The sequence below is a fragment of the Pteropus medius genome, unplaced genomic scaffold (genome assembly GCF_902729225.1).
Source record: "Pteropus medius unplaced genomic scaffold, Ma_sr-lr_union100, whole genome shotgun sequence".
In the NCBI taxonomy this organism is placed as follows: domain Eukaryota; kingdom Metazoa; phylum Chordata; class Mammalia; order Chiroptera; family Pteropodidae; genus Pteropus; species Pteropus medius.
In genome coordinates, this window is record NW_024340696.1 from 34,014,503 (window position 1) to 34,031,588 (window position 17,086).

General features: G+C 33.9%; 1 protein-coding gene across 4 annotated transcripts in view; it reads right to left on the reverse strand.

Moving 5' to 3' along the window:
- Window positions 1-774: 774 nt before the first annotated feature.
- The window catches only part of CEP85L (centrosomal protein 85L), a 126,327-nt gene continuing 110,015 nt past the window's right edge, over window positions 775-17,086 (reverse strand). For all 4 annotated transcript variants that reach the window (XM_039871218.1, XM_039871211.1, XM_039871201.1 and 1 more), the window contains 3 exons: window positions 10,769-10,876; window positions 8,623-8,854; window positions 775-4,891 (listed from right to left, as the gene is read on the reverse strand). In XM_039871218.1, the coding sequence (XP_039727152.1) occupies window positions 4,728-4,891; window positions 8,623-8,854; window positions 10,769-10,876 (504 nt within the window). In that variant the 3' untranslated portion in view covers window positions 775-4,727. The remainder of the gene's footprint in view (window positions 4,892-8,622; window positions 8,855-10,768; window positions 10,877-17,086) is intronic.

The window sequence follows — 17,086 nt, forward strand, 5'->3', positions numbered from 1 at the left end:
TCCTTTTATTTCTAAGACATTTGCTTGAAATGCAGTCTGTGATGCATGATTTTCAAAGTACTCCTTCTGTTAACTGAATTAGATGCCTCATTGAAGACTCTGACAGAGCAATGCCATGTTAGTTGGACTGGAAACAAATACTGCTAATCCGAATAGTAACCAACTTCCTAGAGACATGGAGGCTACAGCCCATATGTCGGAACAAGGACGCAGCATGCCATCCACAGGGCATCTCTGGGCCTAGGCTGGCAAACCACCAACGCCAAGATGTCAAGGTCCTGCACAATATAACCTTTTAACAAGGTCACATCTGTATATGTTGCAGTAATATTTCGACCTTTGATTAGAAGGGGGGGGAATAAAAACAAGATTTGACTTTCCAGCCCAACTTTTTAGCAATACGAAAAAGTGAAACCAGATTTGTCTGTTAGAAAAGTAGAAAGGACACTCTTGATATAAATAGGGATTTTAGAAATTCAAAGGAAGGACATAGCACTATAGGTTTAAAAGGATACAGGCATGTCTTTGTATTTACGGCAGCTGCCGTCAGAAAATCTCAGTGCCCTTCATGGAAAGGCCAGGAGAAAACGCTTTTTAGTAACTGAAAAGAAACTGTAAGACAATCTGAAAGCAGAAGTTTCCATGTTCTAGTCAAAGATTCTCTTGGGTACTTATCGAGCACGTTTACCTAAAAGTCAAGTCACTGAGAATTCAAGAGAGTCTGAAATTTCAAATACATTCTTATATTAACATCAGGTAGTTAGAAGACATAAATCTTTTTATAAAAAATTTATTTCTCTGTAAATACAAATTCCAACATCAACAAACAAAGTCCAGTGGAAAAATACTTAGCCATTAACATTGAAAACTTTTTTAAACTTAATAAATAGAACTTTGGCATTCAAAATTCTAGCTGTAAACCCCATTAAAAAACAAAAAGAAAAAAACCACCTCTTTTCAAAAAAAGAGGCAAGAATGATAGATCAGAAGGCATAAGCCAACCAGTGGCTTCACATTCTTTTTACAATAACTGTATTTCGATTAAGTCATGACTGCTGTATTTACACGAGGTATTTTGGGTGGTTCAAAAAGTGAACCTAGTTTACAAAAACCACCAGTCATAGTGACTGATTACACACTCTTCTGTGCTTTTAATGTAACCACCTAGCACCTTACTGCATCTTGTCATCACACCAATGTGATGCTGAATTTTATGCTTATGTATTTAAATAACTATTTATACATATATGTACACACATATACAAACATGACATTCCAAAGGAGTTTCCTGCTCGCTACACAGGGAAAAGGCTGGGCTCCAAAGACATATATCTGATACCTTCTCTCATGTTTACTATCTATCTACCTAGTAATGAAAAACTGCGCCTTGCTTTAAAAAAATCCTTAATCAGTCTATTTACAGAAGAACAAGGTGCAATAATCATCAACATTCTTATAACTCATTTAAACAGAAATGAATGCTTACTGCAGGCAAAAAGGCACAAAGGTTCTCTCTGTATGCAGCTCCAATGGTGTTGTTAATGACTTATGGATTTGAAACTACATTCTTAATATACTCAACACTTCTTTAAATAAGAAAAAAATCCAAAAATCCAAAATCGTTCCCCCTTCATGATTAAATGTGTAATACTATATCATACAGCAATATAACACCACAGCATTTTGGGGTGAATTGGAAATTATACTCTTTATACCAAACAATTAATAGTTTTTCTTGTTTTGTGAATATTGAAAAGAATTGTTAAAAATGAAAATGAAATGAAGTAACTTTGGCTCTGAGAGCTATAGCTACTGGCAGTTTTAAATGATATGGTCTGAGTGAGCATGGTTTTAAGAATTGCTTATTACCATAATTACATATCTACAATGGTAGAAATCTACACAAAAGAATGTCAATAATCCAAATGAAAGGTATGACTGAGGTGAATTATTTAAAAATACAGTCCAAGTTCTCAGCTGCTATTTATTCAATGAACTATTACTGATATGAAAGAATGTTTTCCAAATAAAGTAGTTCCTTTAAAAATATCCTCTGAGATTAAGTATTCAACTATGACAAAATTAATTTATATGCTTATTAAGTCAGTAACGTACAATATTCATTTTAGCAACACTTTCCAGCCCTTGAGATTGTCTCTAACAAGCTATTGAAAAAAAATCTGATTCAGTTTAAAAACTGTTATAACCAAATAAATTTCACTGAAATATAATACTGTTAACATTAAATACTGAATCATATTTCAAATATAAGAAAGGACTACATTAATTAAAAGAAAAATTCAAGAATGACTTACCTAGTCAATACTTAAGTTTTTTAAAATTAGAGGCCACTGAAAATTTATTAACAGTTTAAGTAAAATCCTTTTTTTCTGATACCAAATGAAAAAACAACCATTGTGCCTTTGATCTGCACAGGTAATCTAGGTCTCTTATTATAAGAGACAAAATAAGCTCAATGTCAAAACTCAGAAGACTAATAATAAATATTAATACTGCCTATGAAACTTCCTTAGAAGACAAGCATTTAATTCACAAAAGAATAATTTAAAAGTTTTCATAACTAAGGAGATTTTCAAATAGATTTACTTTAAAATTAAGTTTTCATCTCAGATCTATACCACTGTAATAACTTCTAAGAATACCTCAGTTCATTTGTTTCAAACTAACACAGAGGTTGTCTTAGGAGAGAATTTTCCGAAAAATAAAACTCAAAATTAAATATTGATGAATTTGAATACTACTAGTTTGATTTCCCAAAAATACCCTTCAAGGCTGTCTACTTATTATCTAGATCCCTTCACAAACTCCAAACTCCCAAAAGATTACATTTTGTAATTCAAGGTTGTACTTAAACTATCACATCTTAATTTCCTTTCTTATGGAGCATATATTTTGGAAACTGAACTACATCAGCAGTAGTTTGTTAATTTCCTACTAAGTTAAAAAAATTTACCTTAAGATATGTGAATTAAGCCAAATTCTGTAACTTTCAGAACACTTACTTTTAAAAACAAAATATTTTATCCCAACAAAGCTACAAAACAAAAATATATCTACAGTAGATGAATACAAATGACCAAGTCTGTTTAAAACAAAATAACCATAAAACCCCAAAACATATACTAAAAACCTAAGAGTAAGAACTTAGTGACCCAAATCAGTGATTTTTTTTTTGTCCACTAGTACTGTATTTTAGGGTGCTTTTATTTCTAAAATTGTGGAGGCTGGGCCTGGGAGGAGGGGACTTTATTCAAAGAGATATAAAAACGTGTACTGCACCTGTGGCCTAACTCTTTTAGATGTTACTATCTAATTTATTGTAAAGGGCTATTTTTAGATACTTTCATGAGGCAAAATTCTTCATATTAGCTTTTGGGTACAATTTATAAACAAATGATCACCTTAAAAATGAATACTCTGAAGGCAGTCTTTCCAAAACACCAATTAAAACAGGGAAATACTCATTTGGAAGTTTAATGACTGGATGTCTACTTAAAACTCGGTTGCATTTCATAGTGATATCTTGTACTCCAGTAGAACTAACCTAACCTAACCAAGTTTGTGTTCCATGAAAAATTCTGTTTTTAATGTACTTTACCTAATATAAAGAATTGAAATATCACCTGATTTAGATTTTGTTTTATGCTAGTGATAATTCAGATATAAAGAAGACAGGTTGGCTTTTTCTTAAAGTAGTTTCAACTTTAAAACAGATACAAAGCTGTTAAAATGTAAACAATTGAGATTTTGATAAATAAGCTATTGTTCCAGAGTCACTCTGTTAATCTTTCTTTCACAATAATGAAAGGAGGCCTTAGAAGGTTTGCATGAATTATATATGGCTTTGTTTACATTAATACATATACATATATATATACATGTAAAACGTAAGTAAAAAAACTCTAAGTAGCAACAGACGTGTTAAAATTAGTTGAAATTATGTTAACTGCCTTGTAATATATAAATTACTAGGCTAGTGAAAAAGATCATCACATCAAAATTTCACACCTCTAAGGCAATCCACAATCACTCTGGAAAAATAGCTGACCTATCTACAGTACTAACACCAACCCGACCCACAACCGCATAATCTCAGTACACTGGTCGTTCAAAATGTAATGGTTTTGCCTTGTGCACTCCTACTAGAATACTGCCTGCTGCTGGAACTCTTGTTTAGCCAGCCTTTGAAAACCCAAAAGTACAATACTAGCTTCTACATGAAAAAAAAAAAAAAAAAAAAAAAAAAAAATATAAGAATAAAAAGTATATGCCTTTCTCAGAAGCTTTGTTTTGACCCTAGAAATCCTTATAATTTTGTAAATAAACACAAATGCGTGCTCACGCATGCGCGCGCACACACACAGAACAGGATAAAAAGAAATCCTATCCTCTTTATCTGAAGGGCACTCTTCACAGCTTGGTCCTACAATCAGTAGTTTGAGAATACAGAATTTCTTTTTCTTATAAACTTTATCACATCTTCAAATGGTAATCTGATTTTTGTCCTGATTAGCTAAGCCCCTTCCAGATCGCCTTACATCCCTTTCCCTCCCCCAAAAACAAAACAAAACCCACAGAAAAAAATCCTATGTACAAGTCATGTGTCACTTGCAACTTTCCGATATGGCTCCTAAAAAGAAAGATGAAGAAATGTAACACAGCAGCATCTAACAAGGGGTCATTATTGCTGTGGAACCAACACTTGATTACTGCGTAATACAGTTGTCTCCCATGTCCTGAGCGTAGCGGTCTGATATTGTAGTCCTTAACTCATCGATGTCCCTCCGTAACTGGCATACATCTGACAGTTTTTTAGTGAGTGTTTCTGGGCTGTGGTCATTCTCAGTCTCTTCAGCTGAACAGTTCAGTGCTGCAGAAATAAAATACAGAGAAAAAGTCTCATGTTTTTGTTTTTGTTTTTTTTGACAAAGGCAATTTTAGGATTTTCAATTTAATTATCATTGGTAACATAATGCTGTACACTGAATACCAGTTAGGCTCAGTTTTAAATTATGCATCATTCAATATTAAATAGATCTTATCTACCTGGTCCTGTTAAAATTTTGCTAATTAAAATGCATTAAATTCATATAGTAACACATAGAAATTCAACAGGTTTGACAGATGACAATATTCCTAAAATACAAAAGAACATCCTCTAATAACTTTACTTGAGCTCAACCAGAGCACTTAGTTCTTCCCATTTGACAAATCATTTGTGTGGTGAGAGGTGATACCTTATATTTTTATAGACTGAAAAGTGGGTTTATTGACACGAAAACATAAAGTATATATATACACATATATATGTGTGTGTGTATGGGGGAGGGGAGAGAGAGAAGAGAGGAGAGAGAGGGAGAGGGAAAGGGAGAGAATTAGGCTGATAGCTAGGTGCTCAATGGTTGAATAACTGAATGAGGCCCTGAGATAGATAGCTTTTACTTACTCCAGGTTCCTCTCTTTGTCAGCATATCTCAACATAAAAGCAGGTGGAGCCAGTGATTGTAAAATAAATCTTTCTTTATACTATAACTTCATTGACCCTGGTAGCTTATTGGAGCCAAAAGAGTCAGATAACTTATTTTAACAAACGCTAATTGAACACCTGCCATAATCCAAGCACTATGCTAGATGTTAATGTAAGTAAACATAATGGAGACAGTGGCTAACTCTTAATAATTTACATACACTTTCATAAAAAAGTAAGCATAGTCAGGTACTGTTGATGACTGACTACTACACAAAGGCTACAGAGACATAAGAGAACAACCAGGCCTAAGTGGAGAGGGAACAGGTTTAGTGGATGGGCCAAGAAAGCAGACTGAACGAAGGTATAAAAGGAGAAGATCAAATAGTCTGATAGAATTTGAGAAACTTCAAGAAAATCGGTAACCAGCTCTAAAATGATAGAGCACAAATTATGAAAGAGGAGCGTGCCAAGAAATAAGGCTGGAGAGGCAGGTGTGAGCTACCTATCTCTACTTTAGGGAAGTGTATGTATTAGGAAATCAGAAATCATAGTTTCAACAACTATGATTCATAGTTTCAACTCTGGCAATGTGAAAAACAGAGTAGGGGGTGGCAGGGAGGGGAGGGCAAGATGGCTGACAGAGAGACTAGTCCAGAGGAAAGCTTGAATTAAGGCAACAGTGCAATGGAGATGTAATAGTAGGAATAAATGTTAGAATTAGAAAAGAACTGATAGAAATGATAGAGCCCAATCATCATTAACTTGCATAGGAGCCAGGGATTGGGCATGAGACACACAGCAGATAGAAAAGGATAAAACCTGGGTTGGGGTGATAGGTGGTGCTACTCACTGAGAGGAAGAGTAGGTTTACGGAAGGTAGAAAAAGAGGTTCTGTTTTGGACTTGTTGAGTCTGTGATGCCTATGAAACACCTGGTTCTAATATACAAGTCAATATAAATGGGAACCCAGAAGGAACGTTCTAGGCAAAATAAGAGACAAATGTCTGTATGGGTTAAAGTTACAGCAATAACAGAACACAACAGGATGTGGATAAGATTACTCAGAGAAAGTACATAAAAAGAGAAACAAAAAAACAAAAACAAAAGGTTTCTGGAGGATACCAATATTTAAGTGGCAGAGAATTCCGTAGAAGACTGTGAGCAGTCAGTCATAAAGGCAGAAGTCGAACCTAGAGAGCGCTGCCATGGAAACCATGGTAGCAGAGAGTTTTAAGAAGGATGGGTGAACAGTATCAACTGATAATCCATGGAGTGATGAGACAGGATTCAAAAGAATTCACTGGTTTTTGACAAATTAGCTGGCTGGTCTAATTTTTACAATGCCAAACTATAAGACAAGAATTCTGGGGCTAAACTTTAAGGACTGAAAGGAGTATATATTGAGAGGCAAATGCGGCAAAGTTCTTAAATCTCCCTTTTTTCATATTAGAATAGCACTCATCCTATTACTGAAAAAGTTAACAAAATATTATATAAAAGAGTGCAAATGTAGGTAACAAAATAATTTAAAGAGTGACTATCACGAAAATGGCAGAGAAAATGAGTCTTCTGAGAGTGAACTTTTGTTTCTTGTTCAAAGAGATCACTGTTACTAAACCACCCCATGTTCATTCACCTGGCAAACTTCTTTCTCTTCCTCTAAGATTGAAGCCAACACCAGCAACTCCATGGAGCCTTCACAGCCCTTGCCAAGTGGATTTGTTTTCTTTTTCCCTTGTGCTGCTATAGTCTCTGTCCACATCTCAATTACAGTACTTATCGCAATGCTCTAATAATTTGGTTAATGTGTGAACAAGGGCTCTGTTCAAATTATCTGCAACATTAGCACCTTAATGTGTGGCTTACAGAAGACATTTAACAAATATGTACTGACTGAGTGAATACACTTAAACTTTAAAGTGTTTTTTGCACACCCACAATCATATTTGTGAAGGAACATCTATAAAGTGGAGGGGGGAATTCTGCAAACATCTCTGAGCACAGTTAAGTGTTTCATTAACAAGTGATACACTTTGATCAAGAGCCCTGTGTATTTGGTTTGCCAAAACAACTATTATGATGCAAGATGGTGGACTCTTTTTGATAAAACTGAAAACGAAACTAGTCCCCACTCAAAAAAAAAAAAAAAAAAAATTATAGCATTTGTACTTCATACTTTAGTTTAGTATATTATATATTAAATTTAATTTCTGGAGTTGGATACACAAACTGAGAGTTAATGAGATAATAATATTGATTTTCTCATCTACAAATGTGAAAATTTGCAATAAAAAAAACTATTCCAGTCACATATTTACTATATTTTTAGGTAATTACTCAAGATAACAAGTAGGTGTATAAAGCTTATGGTCTTACTTCAATCATATCTCCTAACTCAAGAACCAACATGTCAATATTATAATAATTTAGAGCCATATGCAGAGATGAATGTTCCTGCAACAGTAGCACAGAAAGAAAGGGACATCAGGATATTCCTGCAGCAGCTCTTATGACTATGTGCAGGTAAAACTAAGGCAAAATGGGTGAGTGTGACATTAAAAGGGACAAAGCCAGCAGGTATGCATGACAAGAGCAACAGATCTGTAGGCCACGGAAATTGGTTCATGTGACAGCACTGGCATTAACATTAAGCAACTGCCACAGAACATACACTACATAGGAAAGCAAGTGAGTGTTATTTCTCCAATATTTTACCAGTGGACAGATGGCTGGGTCATTCATTTATACAATCACCACATGAAAGCAAATAGAATTTTTATATTTAGAAGAGTAATCAGGAAATCACACCTAACTATTATCACTCCAGTCACATAATAACAGATTCAGCATAGCTCATCCACACAGGTAGATCTGCAGGCATTCTAGTAAGTGGCATTCCATACCAACTATGACCCTGCTCACTTCTATAAGTATGAAGTAAGTTCTAGCAATGAAGTAATAACAATATGTAGACCCAGACTGATTCAGAGATTTATAAATCTAAGTAGGAAAGAGATTTATAAATCTGAGGAAATTAAAACTAAATAGGGAAAACACAGTAAGATGTTCCTGATTCATGAAGACAAGTTTCTAATTGTTAATACTGTAAGAACAAGTCATTAGCCACTTACATCTGATTCCCAGTAATAATGAAAGATTAGGCTCCTTGCCCTGAGCACGCTGATTAAGGATACTACACAATGCCTTCAAGTCAAACAAACAATAGGACATTTCCTTGAACAGCTGATCAATCACACTCAAATCAAATAGTGGCCTTTTGGAAAGAACTGTTTGCTGCCTGGATTGGTCTGCTTCCTGGCCCTGATCCAATAAAGAGCATGTCTCTTCTGTTTGTCTTTGGTTCTGCAATGGATAAAGAAAACAAAAATCTGGTGGTCAGAACACAGGAAAGGTACTCAAAAGCCATACAGGTTAATATTTTTCCCCAAGTCTGTAGTAGAATTATATTACATGCATATTAACCAAATTTAACTGCATACATACAATAGGAAAAAAAAAAGAGAACAATTTAAATAGTAGAAATGGTTCTTCTGTACCATCTGTACCATTACATATACAGTAAATCTGAGAGAGAAAACATAAATCCAAATAGTCTTAGTTTCTAGGAGTGTCCAATGCTCACGCATAATGAGTATCTTGGTTGAGTATGTATTTTTCTATAACAAGATTTATCCTAAGAATAAAAAGAACTACAATAAAACTTTAAACTTCATCCCGTAGTTAGCAGCAATAGTGATTTAGTTACTTTGAGACTATTTTTTGTATATTGAAAAAAAAAGTATACATGTTATGTTAATAGTAATCAAAATTTTCAGTGTAAGGGAAAAAGAGATACAAGTAAACAATCAAAAGAGGAAAAAAAAATACCCTGAACAACTCTGAATTGTTAAATCTGAACTGGAAGCATCGATGTGAATTCATGATTTATTACATCTTGAAAGTTATCCTCACTTCATCCCCAAAATTGTCACCATCTATTCCTCATCCTGAAAACTGCTAATGAAAGGCAAGTTTAACTAGCTTCCCAGTTAGGACTGCATTTCAGAATAACCAAATAGCCTATGCTGATGAGGAAAATATATGTTTTTTAAATAAATGAATATCAGCTGGTAAATGTAAGAATAATGATGTAATTAGAAAAAGATACCATTCTTTCAATCATTTAATGATTCAGACAATGCTCACTGGCAGGTATTCAAACCCTCAAGAGAAAAGGTGCTAGAGTAAACTGCATAGTCATTCAACAGTTGCTCAACTATCACTCCACAGATTACCTGCTGTTTGCAGAGGCTCTAAAATTACAATGAAAAATATATCAGTCTGTTACCACCTTAAGCCAGTGAGGTCCGTATTTATGTCACTTACAGTGGGATAACCAAACATATATAATTTGATGGTGTGAAGAACACCTACAAAGTACTCATGTCAAAAAATGTTTGACCTGAATCTTATGATATCTTTAGCTCTAACTTCTAGCTTACAAGAAATAGAACGGGTAGAGAACAAGATAAATGACACCAGGAGGAAACAATCAGACAAATCTAGAAGGTCTGACAAGTCACTAACATATAGGAGAAGATGGGGATCTTAGATTACAATACAAAATGAAATACAACTCATGGTCCTTAATGAATTCTGGTTTCAAGTCACTACAAAAAAGATTTGTGAAGGGGGGAATTTTTAATATACACTAGGTTATTATCAAATATCAAGGAATATTATTCTTATTGGAAATGATAACGATGACATGGTTATGTAGGAAAATGTCCCTAATTTTTGGAAATGCATTCTGAAGTATTTAAGAGGCAAAATGGCATTAAGACAGTTAAAAAAAAAAAAACAACAGTATTATTTGTATAACAAGTCCTTAAATGCAAGCCAAGTATTTCATCTCACAATTAAATGAAGAAAGTGTGATCGACCCCAAAGACCGTGTCAACTCTGCACCTTCCTTAAGTATTTTCAAGGGTAATTATATTCAATTTATGCCTCATTCAATGGTTTTGGTACCTAATCTCTATCTAACATTTGATTTTGCTGTAGTAGAGTTTATGAAATTGTATTCTAACATATAAAAAAATATATTTGTCTTTATTATAATTTTAGTAATAAATCTAATGGATTTAATTAACTGGCACATCAAAATCAAGTCTTCAATTAAAAATGTTATATGAAAATGTACAAAATAAGCATTTGCTTTAACTTAAATAGGTACTAGATCATCCTTTGAAAGTAATTTGAATTTCTTTTACTCACGTCAAGCAATGTTTCTGTTAATCGCTGTAGGTTTCTTTCTTTCTTTTCCAGCTCTTCCATCATCTTTTGAGTGGTCAGTTTTTCTTTAGACAGTTTCCCTTGCATAGACTAGAATAAAGAGAATTGCGAAGTAAACCATGTCAATGCTGAAAACAAAATGCAATCAGGTAGGTAACCAGGAATACTGGCTTTGAATACTTTAGATTTAACCTCCCCAGCCCCTTAGAAGATGAAGTGTTCATGTTTAAATCAACCCACACCCGCATTACTTCTAGAATATATGACTACAAAGAAGAAAAAAATCCTAATAACTATCTTTACCAAGAAAGTTTTTAAGCTAGGTAAAACATGTTAAATCTAAAGTTGCTGTTTCATGCTGTATTACAAACAGGAATTTTATTAATTAATTTTTGTTTACATGTTGGGAGTGTATTAGCAAATCTAGACTTTTTAAAAACATTTTTCTTATGATTAATAACATACAAGATAATAAAATCTTAAGACCATAAAACCATCCCTATTTTCTATCATTTGAAACACAGCTAAATATTCCTTTATCAGTGTATAGTATTCTAAGTGACTAAAATGTTAAATTCAGGGCTAAGACCTATTATAGGACTTTGATAAACTAATCTCTTAACTCCATTATATTATTACAAATTACCCAGACACAATACTATTGTAAGAAAATCTTGAGAATGCCAAAGTAGCATATAGGATATTTTAAGAGTACCTAAGTCATTTCAGCTTACGTCTGATTTTCAGCTACACACCAAAGAAAAAACTTGCCATAAACCCTGTAGTTACCAGTGATTTCTAGGTGTTTCTATCAACATCTTTCTTCTTGTTAAACTACAAGATCAATAAACATATGACTAGAAAAATGATTTCATTTTTTTCCCCTCAGGACTGTATTTAGTCTCAATTCTGAAAATACTTCAGAATACTGACCACCTAAATAGCACACGATCCACTATTAAGTTTTTTTCCCCCTCATGTTATCTCTGGATGGAATAAGAGGATAACTGTCACCATAAGTTGAGGTAAGACTCTGTATGTATAAAACAGTTCTCAACAACAAATATTCAACCTTGTTGCTTTTTACTTTGATTTGCTAAATTACATTTTTTAACTCAAAAGTTGAATACAAAAGAATTAAGCTCTATAGTAACTACACTTCCTTCTAGGGAAAATTTGTTTTATATTTCACAAAAATGAATCTCACAGCACTAAGTTACATGGGCTCTCAGTACTGTATCTTTGGATACTGAAATTCCTTTGTAACTCCATTTGATTGAATCAAATCATATTTGATTGAATGATATATGGGGATATATTTACCTAGCTAAAGATCAATGCTTACTGTCATGACAAGAATATTGGGCTATCATTCAGAATTCATCCTAAATTTGTTTAAGATTTGTGACTATGTTATTAGAATTGTTAAAAAAAAAAAAAGGCACCACAGATAAACTACTCTAAATCTCACATTTTAACAATGAAAACTGAACCCAAAAGGTATTTTCATAATGCTGTAATATAATTCTTTAAAAGATTACAGTGTTTTATATTTTTACCAATTCAAAGTCATGTTGACTGTGACTAATAATTAGCTATTCTAATTAGCATGTTCCTATGTAAGACTAAATTTTAATCAGTGAAGAAATATTCTCCGTCAGAATAAATCAGAAATGTCTGGCAATAGTGCTGTTTGTCATAAGAAGGAAAACTGAATTTGTAAATATATCAAGCTTAGCATGTTATGTTGGTTAAGTTTAAGGGCATTTATCAAGCAGCCCTTTAGTAGGGGAAAGAATTCACAGATATGCTTATCCTAAAAAAACCAAATGCTCTACAATTTCTAGGATAATACTAGGTATGAGTGCTATAGCTGTCTGATAATAACATTTCACCTAAAAGATTAATTAATTCTCTATCCTAAATTGTATAAAAAAGCATATGGTTAAAGTTTAAGGAAAAAGGGGAGAAAGAAAAATTTCTACTAAGCTTAGAATGGGATTACTGAAATTAAAAACTTAAATTTTCAAGTTTTTAATTTCTACAATTTCTCTTAAAATTTCCAGTTTAATAATTTTTTAATTCTAAGTTACTAACTTATAGGTATTTATCATAATCATTCTTAAAGTTGAAAATGGTTTTAAGCACATTTATTGTTTTATGTAAATTTTAACCCTTTGCCCCATACACAAATAGCTCAAATAAAGGAAAACCGGATGTGCCTTAATAAAAATTCTATATACTCCACAAACACAATTTTAGAAGAAATATTTTTAAAAAACATATGTTAGCAGTTTTACTATAAACACACACACACACGGAGAAATATATGCAAACACACATGCCATACAGGAGTTTCACAAACACAGTTCACAAACATGCATTCATTCAGTCTACAAAAATTATAGCCAAGCACTATCTGTGCACTGAATGATATATCAGTGAATAAAATACTGAAAACTCTTGGAACCTGTATAACTTTTGCTAGGAGGAAAAAGACCAAAGAAAATAAACATAATAAATATATAAGTTACATAGTATTATACATCAGAATTTAACAGTGCTTGGAGAACAAACAGAGCTCATGAGAGGGGGTTGAAATCTCAAATGAGGTAGAGTAAGGGTTCATGGAAAAGGTGACAACTGAGCAAAGGTTTGAAGTAGGTAAAAGACAGTCTCATGGCTATCCAGAGAGTATATTTCAGTCAGTGCAAAGGTTCTGAGGCAGACAGTGTCTTCTGTGTTTGAGAAAAGAGAGTCAGGGTGGCAAAAAAATAGTAAAAGATAAAGTCAGAGAGGAAGGCAGTGTGGGGAACAGATTGTGTAAGGCCTTGTAAGCCAATGGAATAACTCTGATTTTTACTGTGGAGAAAATGAGGAACCAGTGAAGAATTTGGGGAAAAATATAATGTGATCTGCTTCTGTTTATAAGTCACTCGGGTTGATGAGAACAGACCGTAGGCAAGCAAGGGTGGAAGCAGGAAGAAATACTCCAGATAAAGAATGAAGATGGCTTGGACAAGGGTGACAACAATAGATGTTGGGAGAAGGGACCCAGAAGCTAGATATATTTGGAAAGTAATGGGATTTGCTCCCAAATGTGAAGTGGGGGAGAAGTCAAGGATAAGTCTAAGGTTTTCAGACTGAGCAAATGGAAGGTCAGATTTGCCATTAATCATGATGGTAAATATGGAAGGTATAGCAGGGTTTATTATTTTTCAGTTGAGGGAAATAAGAAATTCAGTTATGTCAAATGGTGATGTCAAGTAGGCAATCGGATACACAAATTGTAAGGTAAGGGGAGAATTTTTAGCTGGAGATAAAAATTAGGATGTAGTAAGCATACATATTATATTTAAAGCCATGAGAAGCACAGATAGAGAATGGAAGGAAAGAAACCCCCCTTTTTGAAATATGATACAATATTTTCAAAAATAATTTACATCTTTAAAATGATCCTTAACATAAACATCACAAATGAAACTAAACTTATCCCTAAGTTATAAAATGGAAAATTTTGTCTAATTTTTATATACTAGTCTACTCACTTACCTATTTTTATTATAATAGGATTTATGCTACAGGTTTTTAATTTATTGTGTCTAGTTAAATAAATCAGACAACAACAACAAAAAAACCTTAAAAAGCAAGTTCCTCTGAGATTTTTTTGGTTGAAATTTGTAAATATTTAACATTGCTATGATTTGATTAACACGAGCACACTATTTTTGCAATAGTGTATGTATCTACACATAAAAGGTAAGGTAATAGTGTTACTATCTTAAGAAATAGCAATTAATAAGCAGCATGTATACTTAACAAGGTAAGATAATAATGGTATCTAGAAAGCATTAATAAGGAAGAATGCATTCTCTGAATGATATTTAATATTTTCTCTCAACACCTTTAAAAAAAACTAGTCAAAAGAAAGTTTATCTACTATATGAGGCCATTCTTTTAAGACTGGGAGAGGTGGCTCTTTTATCTAATGCATAGAAACCAACAAAAGCAAAAATAGCTAAACAATTTGATGAAAAAATGAGCCGAGGTTATGAATAAACATTTTTCAAAAACAACATAAAGATGGTCAACAGATACACAAAAAGATGCTCAACATCCCGAATCACTGGAAAAGCAAACCAAAAACCACAATGAGATTATCACTTCATATCTGTTAGGATGGCTAATATCAAAAAGATAAGAGATAATAAATGTTGGCAGGGATGTGGAGAAAAGGGAATCCATGTGCTCTGTTGGTAGAAATGTAAATTAGTGCAGCCACTATTGAAAACAATATGGAGGTTCCTCAAAAAATTAAAAATTGAACTATCATATGATCTAATAATTCCTTTTCTATTTACCCGAAGGAAACAAAAACAGTATCCCAAAATGATATATGTACCTCCAAGTTCACTGCAGCATTATTTACAACAGTGAAGACATGAAAACAACCTAAGTGTCCATGATGGATGAATAGATAATATAGTATATCTAAAATGGAATATTATTCAGCCATAAAAAAAAGAAAGCTTGCCATTTTTGACAGCATAGATAGACCTAGAGGGCATTTTGCTAAGTGAGATACTTATCCCAGATACCAGCGAACAGACTGGTTGCCAGAGGCAGAGGGCGGCAGGGGGTGGGTGTGCAGGTAATGTGTGTGTGAAATTGGTGAAGGGTATAAGAAGTATAAACTTCAAGTCATAAAATAAGTCCTGGGGATATAATGTAAAACATGGTGACTATAGTTAATAATATTGTATTGTATATTTGAAAGTTGCTAAAAGTAAATTTTAAAAGTTCTCCTCATAAGAAAAAAATCTGTAACTATGTGGTGATGAATGTAAACTAGAGTTATTGTGGTGATCATTTAACAATATATAAAAATAACAAATCATTATGTTTTATACTTAAAACTAATATAATGTCATATGTCAATTATATCTCAATAACAAACAACTGTGGGGAAAAAAGAGAAAGTAGAGTTAATGGTAACAGCATAAGATTTTAGAGTCAGATAAAACTAGGTTCTGAGTCTACAGCTTATATGCTATGCAATCACAGATAAGTTATTCAACCTTTCCAGGCTTTAAATTCATCAAAAAGAATTTCCAGCCCTGTAAAGTACTGTGAAAATTATGCAGTGTGTATGCAGACAATCCCTTAGGTGTCTGCCTATTCACAAATCTCATGAGTCATAAGTAGTCCTATTTGTACAGCTTAATTTCCTTTCTTAACTATCATCCTCCTACCAGATATAACGTTAAAAAACAATCTGCCTGAGAGTTCTGCTTCCAGCATGATGACATGAGGAGCTCCTCGGACTTGCTCTCTATTGAAAATTATTTAAAAATAGACATTTAAAGTTTCTGGAAATGGTCCTGGGGCATATAGCAAATGAAGAAACATATATATTCAAGAAAATCTACCAAAACTCTATAAGGATAGCATAAGACTGTGATATGTGAAACAAAATCCACTCCATCCCAATACTCTCTCATTTCAGCAAGATGGAAATTCCACTTCAGACTGGGACAGCCAGTAACATAGGGCTCCCTCTACCCCCAGTTCCCAGTGAGAGAATTACTTCCCAGTAGTGGCAGGACATCAGCATCTCTCATCCTGCCCTCAGCTACTCATAGCTGAGGCTAACTTCCAGGCAAGTACCGCAAAAGGTGGGGGCTCCCCCTCATGGGATGGAGGCTTTACCTTAGGCTGAGTACCATTGAGAATACTGGGGCGCTGATTGTCCTTGCTTTGGCTTCTGGGGCAGGGGTTCCACAGAGAGAGACAAGCAGACACTCAGAGCTACTGCCTCCACCCCTCGTTTGCTGAGTGCTTACCTCCTAGAGAGAGTCACTCAGAGAGAAGGCTGATTTTGTTCACACGGACAAGAACCTGGCTCAGAGATTTTTCCTGGGGAGAAGCAGGCCACAGAATGTCTCTGAATGTCTCCCTAAGGAAATGAATTCATTTGCTACAGAGTGTGAAGTGCAAGCCTAAGGGCAATTTCAAATACAATGGAGGCCATGGTGAAAGGCAGTTGGGAGAATACTGTTATATTCATTAGAGGTATAGGCTACGCTACAAGCTGGCTAGATTCCCAGAGAGAAACCGTGAAAAAGACAGCTAGGAAGAGCACTCCTGAGAACAGAACAAATCTCAAACATTAACCTAAGGAACTATTATTCCTTCAAAGGAGCAGGAATGGATCAGTCTGTGAAACAATTTATGCCATGGGCTAGCAATGAAAACAACAGAGTGATCAGCAGGCAATTAATGGAGCTTCAGAGCTGGTGT